This window comes from Sander vitreus, chromosome 13, assembly GCF_031162955.1.
Source record: "Sander vitreus isolate 19-12246 chromosome 13, sanVit1, whole genome shotgun sequence".
Taxonomy (NCBI): domain Eukaryota; kingdom Metazoa; phylum Chordata; class Actinopteri; order Perciformes; family Percidae; genus Sander; species Sander vitreus.
Window position 1 is genome coordinate 12,136,199 of NC_135867.1, and position 19,338 is coordinate 12,155,536.

Genomic DNA, 19,338 nt, shown 5'->3' on the forward strand with positions numbered 1-19,338 from the left:
CATACAGCATAAGGTTGTCATGCGAATCGTCGCCGATTGGATGGCCACCGTTTAGTCACGAGTTACAAACTTTTCTCGACGCTCAGGTATCATCCCAAAATGCTAACGTTATGATATATAACTTAAATGAATGTTTAAGTCTGTGAGACAGTAGGTTTTGCTAGATCCTTTAGATTAACGTGGGAAACAATGTTCACCAATCTCCCGATTCGATTCGATTACGATTATCATGTCCCCGATTCGATCTCTCGATGCATCACGATGCGTCAACTACATTTTTCTATTAAAGCCATATAGGATATTTAACTCATAGCTTTTCAAGCTTCAAAAACAAAACATTCTGTAGTGCTCTAATACTAAATAAATTGGATACAGAAAACTACAGCACTGAGCACATGGCACTTCCTGAATGTGCAAAACATAACAGAATATATAAACAGAAATGTTGATAGGCCTACATTAAATTGTAAACAGAAATAATCGATTATGGCCTGGCCGATTATCGATGCAGCATCGTCCATGTTCACGATTCAATGCATCGATTATTTGATTAATTTCAACACCTAAGCTCAGGTATCATTCTACGGTAAGTACATGTTATGACAATAGTAGACTTCAAATCATCCAAAAAGGCTAACGTTATGATATATAATTTTAATGAATATTTAAGTCTATGAGACAGTAGGTTTTGCTAGATCCTTTAGATTAACGTGGGAAACAATGTTGAAAGGGTAACGTAACGACTGAGATAACGTTAACGTTAAGCCATATGTATATAGTTGTTTTTATAATTGTGCTGCACTTTGATGTTCCATTACAAGCCCATACATTGTGTTATTTCTATTCAAAGTGTTTGTGTTATCTTTGTTATATTTATCTATGTTTATGTTAACACACACACATACACCTCTTTATTGGAGGTGTTTGTGTTCTTTAGATACAACTCTTGTGGTGTAATAGTAACACATCCATCCTTTGGGTGGAAGATTCCAGGTGCAAATCCTGGCGAGAGTGTGCACCTTATTGGCCCAATCAGTATTTAATTAAAATTAATTTATAACATAATTTAATCTGCATTTTCTCCTTCTTTTCGCATATTATTATTATTATTATTATTATCAATACAAACCATTATTATTCGTAACAATCATATTTGTAAATGTTTTTAAGCGAAATTTGATAAATTCATAGCACTTTGTAAGAGTTTGCGTTAATTGAGACATGTTCCAATCGGGGATTGAACCAGCGATTTCTCATTTTTCCTCTCTTTTTTTCTTCTCTTCCCCCCTTTCCCCCCTTTTTTTCATTCTTTTTCCTTCCCCCCTCCTAGCAGTTAATTTGTTTTTCCACACATCATGGAGCCATAAACCACATAACCACACATTCCTTTCACACTTTCATTTGTCCATCACCTTGATTAGACATTGTTTTCTACTATAACCTAGATAGGCTTACAAACCACACAGTATTTCATCAGTTTATTGGTTTTATTGAATTCTAAAAACATGACGAGAAAGTGAATTATTTACAAGGGGTGTGCAACAGAAAGTATTAGGTTTTCTTCGATGAATGGGAGAACCAGTTAGCTGCACTTTATACAAATTGGTAGGTTTAGTAACCAGCTCTGCACCACAAGAGAAATGACAGACATCTGAGCCTTAACACATCTGTGTGTGTGTTTGTGTATTTTAGGGTTCATGCTTGGGTTTTGACATTCCTCCTGTCGGGAGGTGTTGTAGGGAGTATCCAGCGATAGCAGTTTGAAAAGCTCAGGCTCTTGTCCACAGCACAGCTGGTGCAGTAGACAATCCCCAGAGCGAGCATGACTACAAGGAACACACACAGAGGCACCAGCAGGGCCACCATTAGCCAGCTCTTATCATGCTTCCTTTTACCTGCAGCAGATCCATCCTCTGCCTCTGCTGTGCCGCTGACATTCTCTGTACCATCCACCTTAGATCCCTCCCCCTCCCTAGTTCCAGTGGCTGAGCCGTTTGCAGTTGCAGCTCCCACCCCATCAGCTTCTGTATCTTCTGTCTTAGTTTCAGCCTCATTATTAATTTCATTGCCTGTGTTGTCTTTTTGAGTCGGGGATGGGGCTGTCTGATATCGCTTAGGTGATAGGGCATCCCACTGGTTCAGGTGATTGTCTGACCCATGATCCATGTCAGGGGAGAGTACTTCAGGGGCTTCTGTCAGCCAGTCATCATCAAAATTAGTGTCAGCTTCAAAGTTTGGGTCTGGGGTGAATGAGGTGGACCAGGGAATATCATGGTCTGGGTCCAAGTCAAGTATGTGAGCGGAGTCACTGGGGTCAGGGGTCAGAGTGGAATATTCTTCATCATCAGGCGAAGGTTGGCAGGTAAGCCTATCAGACTGCAGGTCATAGCCATTGTCACAGTAACACTGGTACCCTCCCATATAGTTGAGGCACTGCTGCTGGCAGGGCGACTCCCCCACACACTCGTCTATATCTATACACTCTCCTCCACTGCTTGACTTGTACCCAGGGTTACACTGGCATGTGAAGGACCCCACTGTGTTTTCACAAGTGCCTTCGCAACTGCCCTCATCGAGGCACTCATCGATGTCCACACACTCTCCCTCATCATCTTGCTGGTACCCAGAGTGGCAGGTGCAGTGGAAGGTGCCTGGGATGTTGACACAGAGTTGTGGGCATGGTTGCTGTTGACATTCGTCTACATCAGAACATCTTAGGCCATCTGGACCCATTTGGTAGCCAGGGGGGCATGTGCAGCGGATGCCCCGCATTGTCTCCAAACAGTCGTACTCACACCCCATCTCCACACAGACCTCTTTGATGTGGGGCTGGTCAGTGGGACCAGCGGAGTCAGCGGATAATTCAGGGGGGTCAGTTTTGCTCAGGGGATCGGGCTTGCAGCTGTACCCGTCCTCATCTATTGTAAAGCCTTCAGAGCAGTAACAGTAATAGTCTGTGTCTGTGTTCTGACAGTACTGCTCACAGCCATGGTCTCCGTTACACCAGTCCTGGTTCGGTGGCGCTGCACTGGTCGAGCAGAGTGGGGCATCCCTGGACCAGCCCACTGTCTCGTCGTCTCTCACCATGCACAGGACTGTCTGCTCAGCACGAGCATCTGGGTCTGAGCCATCTGCAGGGCAGGGAAGAGCAGCTACAGACCCATAGGGCACATGGGTCAGCAGTGTGCTGACAAGGTGAAATGGGGTGGAGTAAACAGCTGGACCACTACCCTCATCCTCCAGTGGTGAACACATTCCTTTGTAGTTGTACTGGCAAACGTATCCATCTAACGGCAGTGCACAGGAGCCATCGACCCACCGGAAATTGTCACTGCTCTCACGCGCGCTCTCAGAAGTGTGGACAGTCATGGCCACACAGCGAGGGGCCGCACAAGTCCCAGGGGTGTCTTCACGGAGCCAGTTGGTGAACTGGCCATCCTGGTCTCCTGTCGGAAAATAAAGACAAGGACCAGGTCATTAAAAGTAGAAAATTCCTCTTTTTAGTTTCCATCTTTTATTTCAAACTTTCTGCAATTACTCTTCTAGTATAATTTGCTTTTTCAGATCATCTGACACATTTAAAATGTTAATCCTTAGGATCATGATTAAAGCTGCCATGTGTAGAGTTTAGTATCCATGTGTAAAACACAAATTGGTGCAGTCTATGTGTTATGTCATTGTCATTCTTTCTAGGCTCAGTGAGGGGTGGGTGGGGTCTAGCAGACTGCATTGCTGCCTGCCACAGTGTCTTTTTAAATACCACCACCAGCAGTCTCCAAAGTCAGATATTGGAAACACCTCTTATATCTCTATTTTGTTGCAATAGAATTCAAATGAAATGAAAGGTGAGATTTGCCTTTTAGCAGCTGGCTCATATCAGGTAGTAGTAATGTATGTTTAGAAAGCTTGTTTATATATATATATATATATATATATATATACACATGCACTACATGCACTATAATATGCTACAGCTGTATCAGCTTCTAAATAAAACTCAATGCAATGCCACATTAGAATATCTGGGTTGTAGTTTTACAGATGAATTGCCCTTTAATTAATGTATTTTTTCAATGCTGTGAGCACCACAAACAAATGTTCATTAACATTCATTGTATTGGGGCACAGGAAGAATTCTCAATATCAAACCCTGGTTAAATAAAACCAAAACTGTTCGCATTGCTATAGATACCACCAGGAATAAGTGAGAAAACATTTTAGCAATTTGGGTAAAGCAACCCTTTAAATCAGGGCAGATGGAGAGAAAAAACAACTAAGCTGGCCACATAACTCTTAAAAAAACAATGTCTGTTCTAATTTAAGACCAAGGCAGACTCTTTGAGTAAGTGGGTTTGACTATGTGACTAATGACTAAATCAGGTTGAGGGGTAGCAGTAAGGTCAAAAAGGGATTGAACTTCTCCTGTCAAGGGGTGTGCAACAGAAAGTATTAGGCCAGTTCCGTCTCTGTGAAACAAAAGTAGCTAATGTAATAACCAGGCAGTGTGGAGCTCTGGAGTCTGGCCTCGGTACCAAAGTCTGACAGAGAGGTTGGGGTTGGGGGCCAGCACAATGGTTTAATACCATAATCTATTCATAAGCTCTTGATACAACTGCATGTGTGGAAGTATTAATATTGAAATAGGCCTAACGGTTGTAAATGCTGAATCAAGTTTAGGGAAGTCTAATGTTGTATAACAGGTAAACTAAAATGAATATGATAACAAAAGGCCTCATTCTAATCTAGCATTGGTTTATTTGGTTTTGAACATGCTAGGCTACAAACACTGCAAGAACCAATTTAATCAAGTAGCTGATTAACTAAATTATTTTTGAACAGATTTTGCCTCAGTTGTACTGACAAGTTTTTCCATTAGATCACAGTCAAAAACCGGAACTAAAACTTGGAACTTGAATGCTTAATTGTAAGAAAACATTACCATTATGCACTTTTCCCTATCTTGGGGCAGTTTTGTCTAATTGCTAATATGGTGATGAAGGTCACTATTAGGAACACTGAAGGGTCAAAAGTCAAAAAGGGGAGATTTTGCCTGTGACCCAGACGAATCCTCTGAGTGGTCGGATGGATGAACACTGGCGTGGCGGTCTGTGCAGCCCGATCCAGAGACGAAGCCTTGACCTGGTCCCCTCGATGGCCGACAGCAACTCATGGACCACACCCGCTGCCTCTTGGGTATGCATCGTTGCCAGGGTCCCACCTCGCTCCCGGCAGCTCCGCCCAGCCTCCCTAAAGGTTCTCTTCTGGAGGAAGACAGCGTAGCATCCCTCCTGATGGCAGAGGGCATCTCTCTCCGCTAGCTGAACGCTGGCTGCTGGCGGCTCAGCCTCCGTCTCCCTCAGCCTCTGGCCTTGGCTTCCAGGAGCCAGACAGACCATCAGCAGCCACAGGACACACAGGAGACTCATGCTGCTGCAGCTGCTACTGCTTCTGGTGGTCTTTTGCATCCTCCACCAAGACGAGAGGTTTAAACTAGGCCAACATTCAAATGAGTACCCCAATAAATAACCTGATGAAGGAAAATAATTATTTTATATATCCTAGTCAAACAAACCTGACCCAAGACTTTTTTTTCCTATCCTGTTAATGTATTTGAATAAATAATCTGGTTTAATTGACCTTTTACTCAAAGTAATCTGAGGCAGACACATCCAAAACTGACATTGGATTGCCCAAACCCTTAGACAAATACCCCTACAGTGCAGAATGGGTCAAATGCCATTCATCAGCAAACTATCAGCGCTGCTGCCACAGTAAAGAAGATTTGAACAGATCCTATATGAATCTAATAGAAACCAGTGCAGTCCAGTGGAATCCCCTGGAAAGTCCAGTTGAGTCCAGTAGAGTCCAAAATAAAGTCCAGTGAAGTACCAGTAGAGTCCAGGGTTCAAAATAATTCAATGGAGCAATCTGCCTTTCAACTGAGTCCAAAAGAGTTAAATAGAGTCCATATATGAATGTGATGAATTTCAGTGACAGAAACCCTCTGCTGTATCTGATCCTGCCGGGGCTTTCTTGACTCTGCAAAGTTGGCTTTCTGACTGAACGTCAGAAAGAGAGAAAGATGGGGGAGGGTGGAAAGGGGGGGGGGCGGCTACGTAGAGGAAAAAGAATTGTGTGTTTTTTGGAAGAGGGGGCTGGTAAAATGTTTCAGGAGTGGTTGACGGGTTGGTGTGTGTGTGTGTGTGTGTGTGTGTGTGTGTGTGTGTGTGTGTGTGTGTGTGTGTGTGTGTGTGTGTGTGTGTGCGTGCAGGGGGGACCCTCAGAGAGTTATGAAAACCATACGGCACCATTCTGTCCCCCCATCTTGCCTATGGCTTTAGACACGCGCATGCTTTCTCATATAAGCACACACACTCAGCCTTCAAGTTGTGCATGCTGCACCGCATTCACAGGACTGGAAAGTGTTTGTCAGCTCTGTGAGATGCAGAGATAGTCTCCCCCTTCTTCTTCTTCTTCTTCTTCTTCTTCTTCTTCTTCTGCTTCTTCTTTTCCTCTTCTTTTTTTCTCTTCCACTTTCTGCCTGATTCTCCTGTTCTCTGTCTGCCTCTCATATTTTTTGTCTCAATATTAATTTCTCTTTATCTCATTCTTTCTTAATCTTCCCCACTCTTCACTTTATTTTCTCTTTTTTCAGCCACCACCACTTCTTGTCATTTTCTACCAAGTCCATACCAGCTGGATGTTTTTACAGTCCAATGGAAACATTTGAATATGGAACAGGAATACCTGTTGGTCTATGTGTGTGAGTGAGTGAATTCATTTGTATGCTGTTATACAATAACTTTGCATGGGCACAGACGTCAAAGCATATTCATAAGTGTTCTTTAGTTTGTGTGTGTGTGTGTGTGTGTGTGTGTGTGTGTGTGTGTGTGTGTGTGTGTGTGTGTGTGTGTGTGTGTGTGTGTGTGTGTCTGTGGCTACCACTCAGGGGCATATGGAGGAAAAGGAAACAGGAAATGCCAGATGTGCATCAACCTGACCTCTCAGTAGCTGGGGAGCAGGAGTGTAGGCTGGTGGTACATCCACTGCCATCACATGAGCCGTCCACCATGAATAGTACGCCTGGTACAAAGTCAAAGGCTGAGTTCGGATTTTCCAAGACAAATATGATCTTTTTCGTTTTCTACTTTGTAGCTATGCTGCATGCAAAGTTAAAGAATATTAAATGAAGGCAATAGCTGTGAGTCTGATGGTTCAAGCCCTGATCTGGATGTTACAAATTTAAAGTTGCCATAGACAAACAACTAGACGAAAGACTGTAAATTAAGGTCTACCACACACAAACAAGCTCAATTGTTAAACAATCCCAGCAACATAAGTGGAAAAGTGCCTGGGCAAACAATAGTCCTTCACATAAATGCTCATCACGTTTTTCTCTGTGGAAAGTGTGACCTGCCACAACACAATTTAGTACAGCTTGATGTCATTATCATATGCCGCTGTAGCGTTTTAACACAGGATGATGAGATGGAAAAGTCATGTGTAGTTGAATCAGTTATTAGACACAGTCGATGTGTGTCCGGCCCTGTGTTCTCTCTGTGTACACCAGATGCGTCGGCTGGCGGTGACGTGTTGGTTTTGGCACACATAATATATACATTCAAACTATTCAGTAGTCTCTTCAAGTTATGTAACAATCATCAGAACTAAATTGAGAACAACCATAAAACCTCAGGATCCTGGAGAACCTAAAGAGCCTTTTGGTCTTGTTCCCCCACCTCTTTTTCCTCCGCCCCATCCCTTATCGTCTGCCTGTTATCCTCTGATTTTCTTTTTCTTGGACTCCCCCCATCCTCCTTTCTCCTCTGTCTTTCTCTCCTTTTCCTTATTATTCTTTCACCCCCCTCGTCCCTCCTCTCTTTTCTTGTATCCTCTTGCTCTCCTCCTTTTTCTTATCTTCTCCTTGCTGCTTCTATTAGTCTCATTATTTGGGCTCCCAAGTCAGCAATCTCTCCCCCAAGAACCCCAGCTTTTACCCCAAACCTCCCACTCTTGGTCTGTTTATTCTATCATTCAGCCTGGTTGACCCCTCCTCCTGCTCAGACTGCCACACCCCCAGAGACACATTCCAGAAATGTAATTGATAGAGCAGACTAAACTTCTCCTTTCCATACTCTCAATTCCCCTCTTTCACATGAATCTCCTAGCAGTACCTCCAAGCTACTCTATCTTCCAACCCAAAGACCTCTAATGGAACATACAGATCTGTTATATTCCCCGCCTCCTAGGTCACAGCCTACTGTCTACCTCCTTGACACCTAGCCAGTCTTGCACATATCATTACTGGCACTGATATATTCTCAGCTTCTAGCTTCAAACAGCTGAACTATACCTTCCAGCTCCAAAGCCTCTCCATTTCCCCTCAACCACTAATTCTATATTAATCTAATATTTTTAGCAGCGAAATAGCTGTTTTTGATTTGATGTTCTTTTGTAGCCGCTAAAGCTCTGGTATCTGGATTGATAACATGTGACATGTATTTAAGACTAAAGGCTGGGTTATGCTTGAAAAGAACCAGTTCGTACAACATCTCGTACAACGTGTCGTCCAACCACGGCCACACTCAACGGCGGGATGAAAAGCCGCCTGTCATAGAGAATGGGGAGATGCAATAACCATTTAAATATATAGCAGTGCACTTTTCAGACAGACACAAAACATTCCAAATACTTTGCTATATATATATTGTTTGTCAAAATATTAACATTGCATATATGGAAAATATATTTATGTTCTTATATTCTGTTTCTATATGAGAGTTTGTGGATGTAAACAGCCTAACTTTCGACTAAATAAAAAGGACTGCCGCTGGTCCCATAGTCACCAAGCCTTCACACTGATGTCAAAGGAAACACTTTTTCCTTGCTCTTGCTGTCTTGGGTCAGTGGAGTATTAGACTCGCACCATCCAGGCCTATTGAACCGTTTGTGCCATTTCAAATACAGCAGGACACGTCAGTTGTTCATTTTTCCCAACCGCTGGTGTCTTATGTCACACACACACACACACACACATACACACACACACACACACACACACACACACACACACTGAAACGATTAGCTGCGGCCTTGTGGTAAAATAATGGAGTGTAGGCATTCCTGGTGATTTCTGTGGAGTGGAGGAAAAAGACGATACTTTTATCCACTTCTTCTACAAGGTCCATATGTTTCATCTTTCATAGCAGACATGAATGCCCTCCATCCAGACCCAGACTGTCAACAAATCTTCACCACAAATATCTGAGCAGACTGGGGTCGCTGTCGAATGGATTAATCCAGAAGGAATAATTCTCTGCCACTTGAAGTCTATAGTTACTTGAACCATCAGCTAAAGGAGTTTGGACACATTTTGAGGCAGCTGTAAAGCTGGTTGGTAACCCTGCATCGCAGCTAGTGTCTACATGCCAGGCGACCTGTATTAACCTTTATTTAACCTGGGAATAGTTTACTGAGCATGCTTTTCAGCCATGTCCTCATTCCTTCATGCTCAGTTTCACTCATGTGCACACCTTGGAGCTGCCCCGTACGAACACAGCCTCCTCCTATTATCCAATGAGCAGCTCCAGTAGAACAATTTAAGATTTTCGGATTGTCAACTGGCAACCAACTGGGTACGGGAAGGGTTTGGAAAATCTGATTTGTGTCTTCATTTACCTACTTAGAACAAGACGTAAGTCATTCTCATTTACAAGGATTCTTGCATTGCATTATTTAAACTGGCAAAAAAAACTGGAGAATGGAAAAAAAATCATTGAACAGCTGCTACTGAATTACCAGAAGTCATATGACAAGTTTAAAACAAACATGGACACTAATGGAAACTGCAGTGACTGAGCTTGTATCTGTCCATAAACAATGTTTTGCTTTGGAGAAGCAGCGAAGGCTCGGGTGACACAAATGCATGATTGTCTGGACTGCAATTGGAGATTGCTACACATAAAGAATCACACATGTATAAATAAGCCTATAGCACAAACAGAAAAATCCCCAGAAAAGTGTTAAGGTTTTAAAACTGCTAAGAGGCACAAAGAGAGATGGAGAGAGCACTGGGAGAGCATAATTCCTCACAGATTATTCCTTTACCAGATGATAGGCTCATCTTTTCCATAGACACGACCACGTACGTACACACACACACACGCACACACACACACACACACACACACACACACACACACACACACACACACACACACACACATCTTTGTAGTGTCTTTCATGATGCAGTCATATTTCTCCAGAGACGGAGCCATTTGTGTGTGTAATGGTAAATGCATTAACAGTGGGGAGAAAGGATTACGACTCCACAAGAAAGGGACATGACACAAAGGGTCAGAGCAACAGAAACAGACAGAGGACGGATGTAGAGGTCCTTTGAGATAACCCACCACACGTCTGACTTCTCTCTGCACCATTTCCTGCTATTCTCTCAGGTCATGAAAATATTCAACTGTGTAACATTTTGTACCCCATCTCCCCCACATCCCTAATGTGACCTGACCGCAATTTTCAACGTGCGCCTCACAAAAAAAACAGCTATTCTGAAAGAAATTGCAGAGAAATTGTAAACTGACTGACTCAGCAATAGCAAAAGAAGGTAAATCATTCCCTAACCACAATGTTAAAATCTTCTGCAGACCAGTTACTGTATGTGCAAGGGAAGTTGAATAACTTAGCCTTTTTCTTCTTTGCTCTCTATTTCTTCTGCTGTCTTCATTTCACATTCCCAACAGTTAGGCAGCGTCCAGTCACATTGCAGACTCAGAAGGTGGCTGCCAAAATCTGAGGTTGTTACATTTAATCTCAGTGTAATTCTCTGGGAAAAAACACAGAGGGAGATAAATAGGTAGCTTCTTGCAAAAAGCCCCCCAAAACTGTCAGCGGCCAGCAGCTGAAGACTTAGTTGTATTTCTACTGGAAAGATCCCAAGTATGACTGAGTTGAAATGTATGAAAGCGAAGCAGAGAGGCAGCAGGATGAGAAGTCAGCAGTCTTTTGTTGAATAAAACAAGATCTTAAACCTTTCCAACATTTCACAGCAATGAACAGAATATTAAACCAAGTTTGTGACAAGAGGTAAGAAGTTATGGGGAATTGGTGCTGTTACACACTCACTGCTCAAATTCAGCTCACTCCAGCCAGTTAGCATAAAGAAGGGAAACAGCTAGCCTGGCTCTGTCAGTAGGTAACCTAAAGGTGCCTCCCAGAACCTCAACAGGTTATAGCTCTTAACGAGTTATATTACGTTATACCAGTAACTTCCTGGAGTCTCCGCTGGTTGGCCCCCATAAAACAACGCGTTATCATTTTGTTTTTTGTATGGATTCAACAAAGGAGATACAACAAACTGAGCTTCAAAGGTGCTGGTAGACAGATTCTTTTACTTTTGGGCAGAACCAGCTGCTGGTTCCAGCTACATACTGTACTGAGAGTGGCATCGATCTTCTTATCTAACTCTCAACAAGAAAGTGAAGGATTTCTTTGAATCTGTCATTCCTACTATACAAAATACAGCTGAAATTAAAATGTGTCTGGGTGCATCAAACGCAGGGAAATGAAGTGAAATTAAATACATTGTGAATAAGTATAATCTAGAGCTCTGAGATCTACAGAGGTATGTGAATGTACTTTCTCTGGTTTAGGTTGTAAACCAAGTTTTTATAATTAGCACAACAGTCTCATAAATCTTAATCGCCTGACCCAACCTTTCACTTCTCTGTCCTAACACTCTCCTCTCATCTCCCCAACTTTCTGCTACTCCATTCTTAATTTCCTTGGGGACACACTAACGTTTCCCCCATACTCCCCCTCCATCTTTCCTTTGCTGTTTGCCTTTATTTTTCTCTTCTCTTAACTTAATGTCTGTTGGCATTGCTTGTGTTGCTTCTGGCTGTAACAGTTCTTTCTCACAAGCCTGTCTTTTATAGCCTTATTTGTCCTAACAATGTGACTTTACATAGCTGTCTCTCTCCACTTTGGTTCCTTCTGAGTGTTTGTTGGCCTCTGTGTCTATGTTTCTGTCTGTCTGCCTCTCTCTGTCTGCATATGTGTCTTTCTCTACTGCTGTCTCCTCCAAAGCCTTCCCTTTTCACTCATTCACTCGCACAGTTCATCTGTTTTTCTCTGCCACACACATTTTCTCTCTCTCAGCCAGGGAAAGCTGTACTGGTGTTGTGTTTCATTACAGTAGGGCATATTTTCAACCATGCAGGAAATGTCTGACGTGCTAGAATCATTCTCTTCTCATGAACACATCCACCCACACATACCTACTATGCACACACTCTATATAAAAACACTTTTTTATTTGAAAACCTGACACAAAATGAAATCCATTGTAAAAACAAAAAAAGTGTTAAGAGCAGGCATTTAATTTAATTTAATCTAGCATACAGATGCTGCAGGTACAGCCAGGCTGCAGATGGGTATGGAACCATAGAGGAAGGGGTCTGTCAGCGGGAAGAGTAGCACCAAAAAAAGCAGCACCCCCATCAGATATGAAAAGAGTAGAGCTGATCGTTGAGGGTGTTGCAGGGCAGAGCTGATGTCAGGCAGCCCTTGACTGTTACAGAATGAATGGCACAAAATTGGACCCACAACATGGCCTAAAGAAAGAGTGTATAGATTTAATGAGGTGTGTAGGTCAGTATGTTAGCAAGGCAATGTGCTGTTCATCTCTTACCAGTTCTCATGAATATAAAGGCCGTGAAGGCACCAAACACAGTTGTGTACAAGAACTGTATCACTGCAACAGAACAGCACAGAATGTTTGGAACATGTCAAACTATAGGAATATTACAGATTATGAATTAATTTGCTTGCATTATTACAATTAGTTTTATTTGAGGAGAACTTGGTAAGCCAACTGACCTGACACTGAGAGGATGACACTCATACTGTCCTTGTGGAGGCGGCGTTGCTCTGCGATATGGTGGAAATGGGCTAGAATGACACCGTAAAGTAGCAGTAGGAGAAAGCTTTGATACAATAAAAAAATAAAAAATGTTGATTGTTTACAGCCTGAAAATCTAGTTGTCATACCAACACCGAAGAACAGCGGAGCCATAAAGATGGCAGCTGTGGGTCCAGTGCAGGACACCAGCATGGGCAGCATGGCCCCTCTGAACACCAGCTCCTCCGTCACTGGTGCCACCACCTGGTTCCTGAGCCACACTGCATCACCTACACACAACCTCCATGACTGAACATCTGGGAAAATAAAGTCTTACGATGACATCAAATGCATGCAAACACACACATAAAACTCCCCAAACCCGACATAATATTTAGTAGACACACAGTTTAACTCACCTAGTGCAGACTGCAGTTCCCCATTGAAGCCTTCGGGGTTGTCTATCGCAGAATGAACCAGGGGTCCAAGGTAAAATACCTGATGTTTAGAATAAAGAAGAATTGTTTATTACATCCAGTGAAAGTATATAAAAAAAAAAGATTAAAGAAGAGGATCTAGAGACTACAGGGCACATTTTTTTTAATATGTGGTTTAAACATGCACATGGGAATTAAATGTAGGTTGTAAAGCCATGCTGAATCGTATAGGGAATGGAAATTGAATATCTGAAATATCAAAACTGCTTAAGTGCAGCATAAATAAAATGTTCTGAGCCACAGGATCCAGAGAGTAACTTAACATTATAGGTTCTCAGGTTGACTTTACGTCTAGCAAGCAAAAAATATGGTAGTAAAAGTAGTTTTAAAGGGTGAATGTTGTTTAACGGAAATACTGAATATTTAGCTTTATTCAGTTCTTTATTTTTCCTCAGATCCTGAATTGTATTTAAGACTTCTCAATGCATTCTCTAGTTCCGGCTAGCTACCGGCCCATTAGTCTGGCTAATGTAGACTATAAAATTCTCACTAAAGTTCTGGCTACGTGGCTCGAAAAGATTATTCCTTATATTATAGACCCAGATCAGGTGGGTTTTGTAAAGGGAAGGTCTTCCTCTGACAATTTGAGACGTCTACTCCACCTTATGTGGCAAAACAGAGAGGCTGATGAACCTGTTGCTGCCTTCTCTTTAGATGCAGAAAAGGCCTTTGACAGGGTGGAGTGGCGGTTTTTGATATATGTTTTGGAGACCTTAGGGTGTGGACCAGGATTCATCAAATAGATTCAGTTGATATATGCAGAACCAAAGGCATCAGTGTTGACCAATGGGGTAGTTTCATCTTTTTTCAATATATCAAGAGGCGCAAAACAAGGAGACCCTCTCTCGCCTCTATTGTTTATTTTATTTCTTGAGCCACTTGCAATGGCAAACAGATCAGACACAAGCATACGGGGGTAAGAGCGGGAAGAAGGGAGCATAAACTGTTTCCTTATACAGACGACATCCTCTGGCTGTCTGTAGATCCTGTCTCCTCAGCTCCCAGGCTCTTAGAGATTATGGGAACCTTCTCTGAAATATCAGGTTACAAGATTAATTGGCATAAGTCTGAAGTAATGCCAGTGTCTAGAACCTGTCTACCAACAATAAATAATGCAATTCAATTTAAGTGGATAGATTCAGGTATGCAGTATCATGGGATTCGTCTTACTCCAGCTATCAGTGACATGGTACATGGTGTTTCCATTGCTTCAGCTTATAAAGGCTAACCTGGATAAGTGGAAACTGATCAACCTTAGTTTATGGGGACTTTTCCCCATAAACTAAGGTTGATCAGACACTATTAAAATGATATTTGCTCCACAGGTGAATTACATATCCATGATGGTGCCATTGACTGTCCCAGAATCTTTTTTTAAGCAGTACAATAACATAATTAGAGACTTCCTGTGGAATGGCAAGAAGTCAGGTATAAAGCTTGAAAAGCTATATACAACCAGAAACAAGGGAGGGTTGGCTTTGCCTAATGTGGAGCTATTAGAACAGCTTTTGAGATATTTAAAATTGCTAAGCACTGGTGTGGTGAGAGTTCAGCTCTGAGTTGGTTGGATATAGAGAGGGAACTGGTGTCTCCATTTGGGACTATTGAGGCTTTGTCACAAGCTTTTAAGAAGAGGCATCCAAATCCAACCCCTCAATCAAAGTAGGAAGGGAACCTTTTGTATGGACCACCTGGCTGAATAAAAGCATCAATAGGATTAGTGACTTGTATGTTGATGGCCTGTTCAAGTCATTTGAAGAACTCAAACAAAAGTTCTATTGGATAAAGCAGACTTCTGGAAATATTTACAGCTCAGGAGCGGTTTAACTAGTCTTAAAATCTCACTTGATAGTGACAATCTCAGGAACAGCTTCTTTCCACAAGCCATCACCACACTGACCACACACATTCACTAGCTTAGATTAAGGAAGGACAATCTGTGTTGGAAGTGTATGAATGTCACAGGCTCCTACCTCCATCTTTTGTGGGATTTCCCCCTGGTCTTTCCATTTTGGAAACAAATCATTAAAACTATTGTCGATCGGTTAGCCACACCATTGCAAGAGTCTCCCCAGCTGTGTCTACTTGGAGATAGGTCCCTTTTGCCACCAGAGATTTCTAAAGCGGAGTCCGCTCTGACACTAGCTGGGTTAATCACTGCAGTACGACACTGGAAAAGCCAAGTAAGGCCTAGTTTTACAAACTGGCTGAAGTTAATGACAGACACAGCCTCATTTGAAGATCTTATTGCAAGACTGAATGATGGTAGGGGTACATTCTACCAGGTCTGGTCTCATTTCCTGCATTTTATTCAATTTGAACTGACTAGTGCCCCATAATTAATATTATTATCAAGCCTAATTCGATCTCCGAACACCCCCCCCCCCCCTGCCCCCCATCTTATTTTCTTTTTTCTTCTTGTTTTTTTTCTTGTACATTATTTATGTGTATGTGTTTTAATTGTGAATTTTTGTTGTTGTTTTTCTGTCTCTCTTGCCCAGATTGCTGTATAGTGTGTATTTTGTGCTGTTACATGTTGTTAAATGTGGTGTGTTTCTCACATGGAAAAACAATAACAACTTTGATTACAAAAAAAGACTTCTCAATGCAATATATTAACCAAGCCCTGTGCAACCTATAATGAAATCAACTATGAACATGTGCTCAAGTTGCATATAGTGTAATTCTTGTAAGTAAATATATCTTGTAAGTAAAACTCTATAAAAGGTTGGTAGGGACAGAAACATCTGAGACTCCCTGACGAACCATGGTTAGTAGTAGTGGCAGTATGGCTGCAGGAACCAGACCATCCAAACGAACTCCCATCAACTCCAACACAGATGCATCAACCTGGAGGGGCAGAATATAGCTTTAGAAACATAGATTGTAGCCTGAAGCGATTTTAAAGTTAAGCCATTATGACCTACGGGCTTAACCTCACAAAACCCCTTATGTCCCATGACCCCAGGAGTGAGGACACTATCCTCACTTGTCCTTAACCTGGATGATAAGGATTCAGTCCCCTCTGTGAAACTTCTTTAAGAAAGTCACTGAATCCCTTTCAGCTTGACTGACCTTTGACCTCCTTGTGAAATATAACGGTTGCTTTCCCTGGAGGATGGATGATGGTTGTATAAAGCACATTGAAGAACTACATTTAATAATTAGTAATGAATGCCTCTAGCGCTACTGTACTTTTGCTGTATTGGTTTGGGCATTATTATAATAAGCGTATATACCTTAGTTTCCAGTTTATTAGGTACACCTTGCTAAAAATAATGCAGTATACATTCACAACAGTCCTGCTATAAATCCTACCTCAATGAAGATTATAATGTTTAGATTTTATTAAAACTGTTTTAGAGAGGTGTTGATTCAACTGTTTGGCCATTTTGGAAGATGAGGTTTGAGTTGCTGTTGAACTGTATTATACATGAGGTGTTTATTTATTCTACCCTCATTGTATTGTATGTACAATCCTAATCTATAAGGTAAGTGATAACTAAAGATGTCAAATAAATGAAGTAAAGTAAAAAGAATGATACTTCCCTCAAATTATAGTGGAGTATAACATGTAGTATAATGAGATACTCAAGTAAAGTGCCTAAAATTTGTAGGCTACTTAAGTTACCAAGGTTCATCGCTGTGGCACAAACTAGATCAGATCAGTAGTGTGTTGACAGAACACAATTCTCAGTGGTTTGTTTATTGCGGTTTACTTTACTTTGGCTGACTGGGGAATTGAAGAGATGAAAGTCAGATGCAGAGAATGGCCTGTTCTGTTCACGTGTACTCACCCTGACATCAGCCCAGTGCATCCATGCTTTCACCACTGCAGGTGACAGTGCAGAGACCAGCAGCACACTGGCACAGCGACGCTTTATCATTCTGGGATGGTCCCTGCACACACACACACACACACACACACACACACACACACACACACACACACACACACTCATAGACAAGTTCCACTCGAACAGCACCGTAACAAAAGTGTGCTGGTGAGTTGTATACCTGGGTAAGCTGCTTCTCCAGACGTACAAACTGCCAACATACTGACAGGCGAGCAGAAGGCAACTCAGCACACACACCCAACACCTTGTATGGGTGTGCTCCACCTGCATAGGGCCATGTTCTGGTTCCAGCATGACAGAACTGAGGGTTTGTTATCCGATCTTCAGGAGGTTCCTCAAGTGAGCTACAGCTGACTAATTGGTCCGGTTTAGTCCCATCATTTCAGATTAGCAGATCCCAATGAGGTGGAGATCTGTGCTGCAGAGTCAAGCTGATTAGCTCTAATACTCTACAGGGAGGAGACGTGCAGGTGAGCATGTAAACACACACACACACACACACACACTGACTGTAATTGCAAAGGTTCTCTTCACACATGCAAGCTATAAGGAGTGGACACAAGAAGACCTGTAAACTACATCCTATCTAATATCATAGATTACATGCAACTAGTTATGATTTGATTTTATAGTAGATCACATTTAAAAACTAAATTTTCCACTGGGTAAGTTTATCCTGAGTGGGTAACCTACCTTCAATTTTGTTTTTCAAAAACATTTATAGCATGATTTAAAAAAGGTTATGTTTAACTTGATATATTTTAATGTTTTAATTATCATAAATAGCAGGATTTCTTTCCTTACACTGCAATCTAGTGCAAACTAATTGTTGGTTACAATTATTAACATACGCTTCACAAAACGTGTTTGTTGCAGGAACATTGTATCAGATTGCATTATATTCCATAGTTTCATGTTGTGTCCAATACAAAAAAAATCCCAAATACAAAAATGTAAGCAACCAACCAATATTGTAATGTTTCTTCAACATATTTATCAATATCATTCATTATGTCTTCACCTCATAAATATAGACAGCAACATCAGGTATACAGTGTGTGATAGGTATACAGTTGTAATGTGTAGCAGAGTACCACTTTATCAGTACACCTCAAACAGTGAAACAGCATGCATACAGTAGTCAAAAGACACAGAAGTCAGGAAACAGCAGGCATTTACATCACATCTATACACGTTATATGTGATTTAAGGCATTCAGGGTCTGTGTGCACACAAGGTTTCTTAACTCCTTATCATTTTCAACACCTAACATCTAAAAACGAAAGCAAAAATCAATATTGCAATTAGTGGAAATGCTTTTAGGGTTTATAAAAATGTGGTGTTGGGGGTCATCCTTAAGTTGAAAACATGTAACCTGCACTCCTAATATTGTGAGTTTGAGTCCAGCTCATGACTTGTCACACGTGTTGTTTTTATATCTAATATGTCTTGGCATGCTACAACCAAATATTTTTCACTTTCATGGTGGACAAATCTGAAATAGCAATGTAACACAAATATCACCACAAACAACAGAAAAGACAAGGCACATTTTGGTTTTAATCCAACAGATTCTGACAAGCTCTTGTCTTCACGAGGGGAACCTATTCATTATAATAATAAAAAGCCAGTATTCAAACACACACACACAAACACGCAAAACACATGTGCAAATGATGAATAACAATCTGACACATTATTTAAATAAATAAAAATATGCGAACAGAATCAAAATAATACTTAAGACAGACTGAAACTTTGACATGAACAGATATTCATTTTCAAGAAAACACTTTCAAAGAAAACACAGTTTGTCATAAAGGCACTAAAAAAACAGAGAAACATGGAGCCACAAAAGTCCTAAAAGATCAAATAAATAATCATCTATGGGGACTTCAGAGTCGCAGTAGTAAAAGCTGTTCTCACTGTAGGACACATTTGTCTTTGTTGCTATATTTTTGCCTCCTCATCTCCAGACCGCGCTCCAGACGCTCATCCTCCTCCATTGCCCTGCAAACACAAACACATATTAGGAATACAAATAATACATATCACTGAACTACATACA

At 41.5% G+C, this 19,338-nt stretch overlaps 2 protein-coding genes across 10 annotated transcripts in view; both read right to left on the reverse strand.

Moving 5' to 3' along the window:
* Nucleotides 1-1,468: 1,468 nt before the first annotated feature.
* LOC144527832 (CAAX prenyl protease 2-like) lies at nt 1,469-16,239 on the reverse strand. 3 transcript variants are annotated; one of them, XM_078266113.1, is made up of 6 exons: nt 16,180-16,239; nt 13,336-13,414; nt 13,066-13,233; nt 12,895-12,966; nt 12,707-12,769; nt 12,309-12,629 (listed from the first exon to the last, which is right to left on the reverse strand). In XM_078266113.1, exons 1-6 carry the CDS (start codon nt 16,237-16,239, stop codon nt 12,409-12,411), a joined length of 663 nt encoding a protein of 220 aa, XP_078122239.1. In that variant the 3' UTR covers nt 12,309-12,408. The 3 variants fall into 3 exon arrangements, with proteins under 3 accessions (XP_078122238.1, XP_078122237.1, XP_078122239.1); XM_078266112.1 differs by lacking the exons at nt 12,309-12,629; nt 13,336-13,414; nt 16,180-16,239 and adding an exon at nt 1,469-3,446 and having other exon boundaries at nt 12,895-13,106; XM_078266111.1 differs by lacking the exons at nt 12,309-12,629; nt 12,707-12,769; nt 12,895-12,966; ... (1 more) ...; nt 13,336-13,414; nt 16,180-16,239 and adding exons at nt 1,469-3,446; nt 5,051-6,076.
* Nucleotides 16,240-18,224: 1,985 nt separating this feature from the next.
* Nucleotides 18,225-19,338, reverse strand: part of LOC144527897 (EH domain-binding protein 1-like protein 1) — a 28,411-nt gene continuing 27,297 nt past the window's right edge. For all 7 annotated transcript variants that reach the window (XM_078266221.1, XM_078266222.1, XM_078266223.1 and 4 more), the window contains one exon: nt 18,225-19,280. In XM_078266221.1, the coding sequence (XP_078122347.1) occupies nt 19,193-19,280 (88 nt within the window). In that variant the 3' untranslated portion in view covers nt 18,225-19,192. The remainder of the gene's footprint in view (nt 19,281-19,338) is intronic.

Bases quoted from the DNA above. Each gene is read 5' to 3' on its own strand.
- LOC144527832 (XM_078266111.1), bottom strand. From the start codon at position 5,465: ATGCAAAAGACCACCAGAAGCAGTAGCAGCTGCAGCAGCATGAGTCTC. The intron at 3,447-5,050 runs GCAAAATCTCCC...ATTTTCCGACAG, and splicing joins AGGATTCGTCTGGGTCACAG to GAGACCAGGATGGCCAGTTC.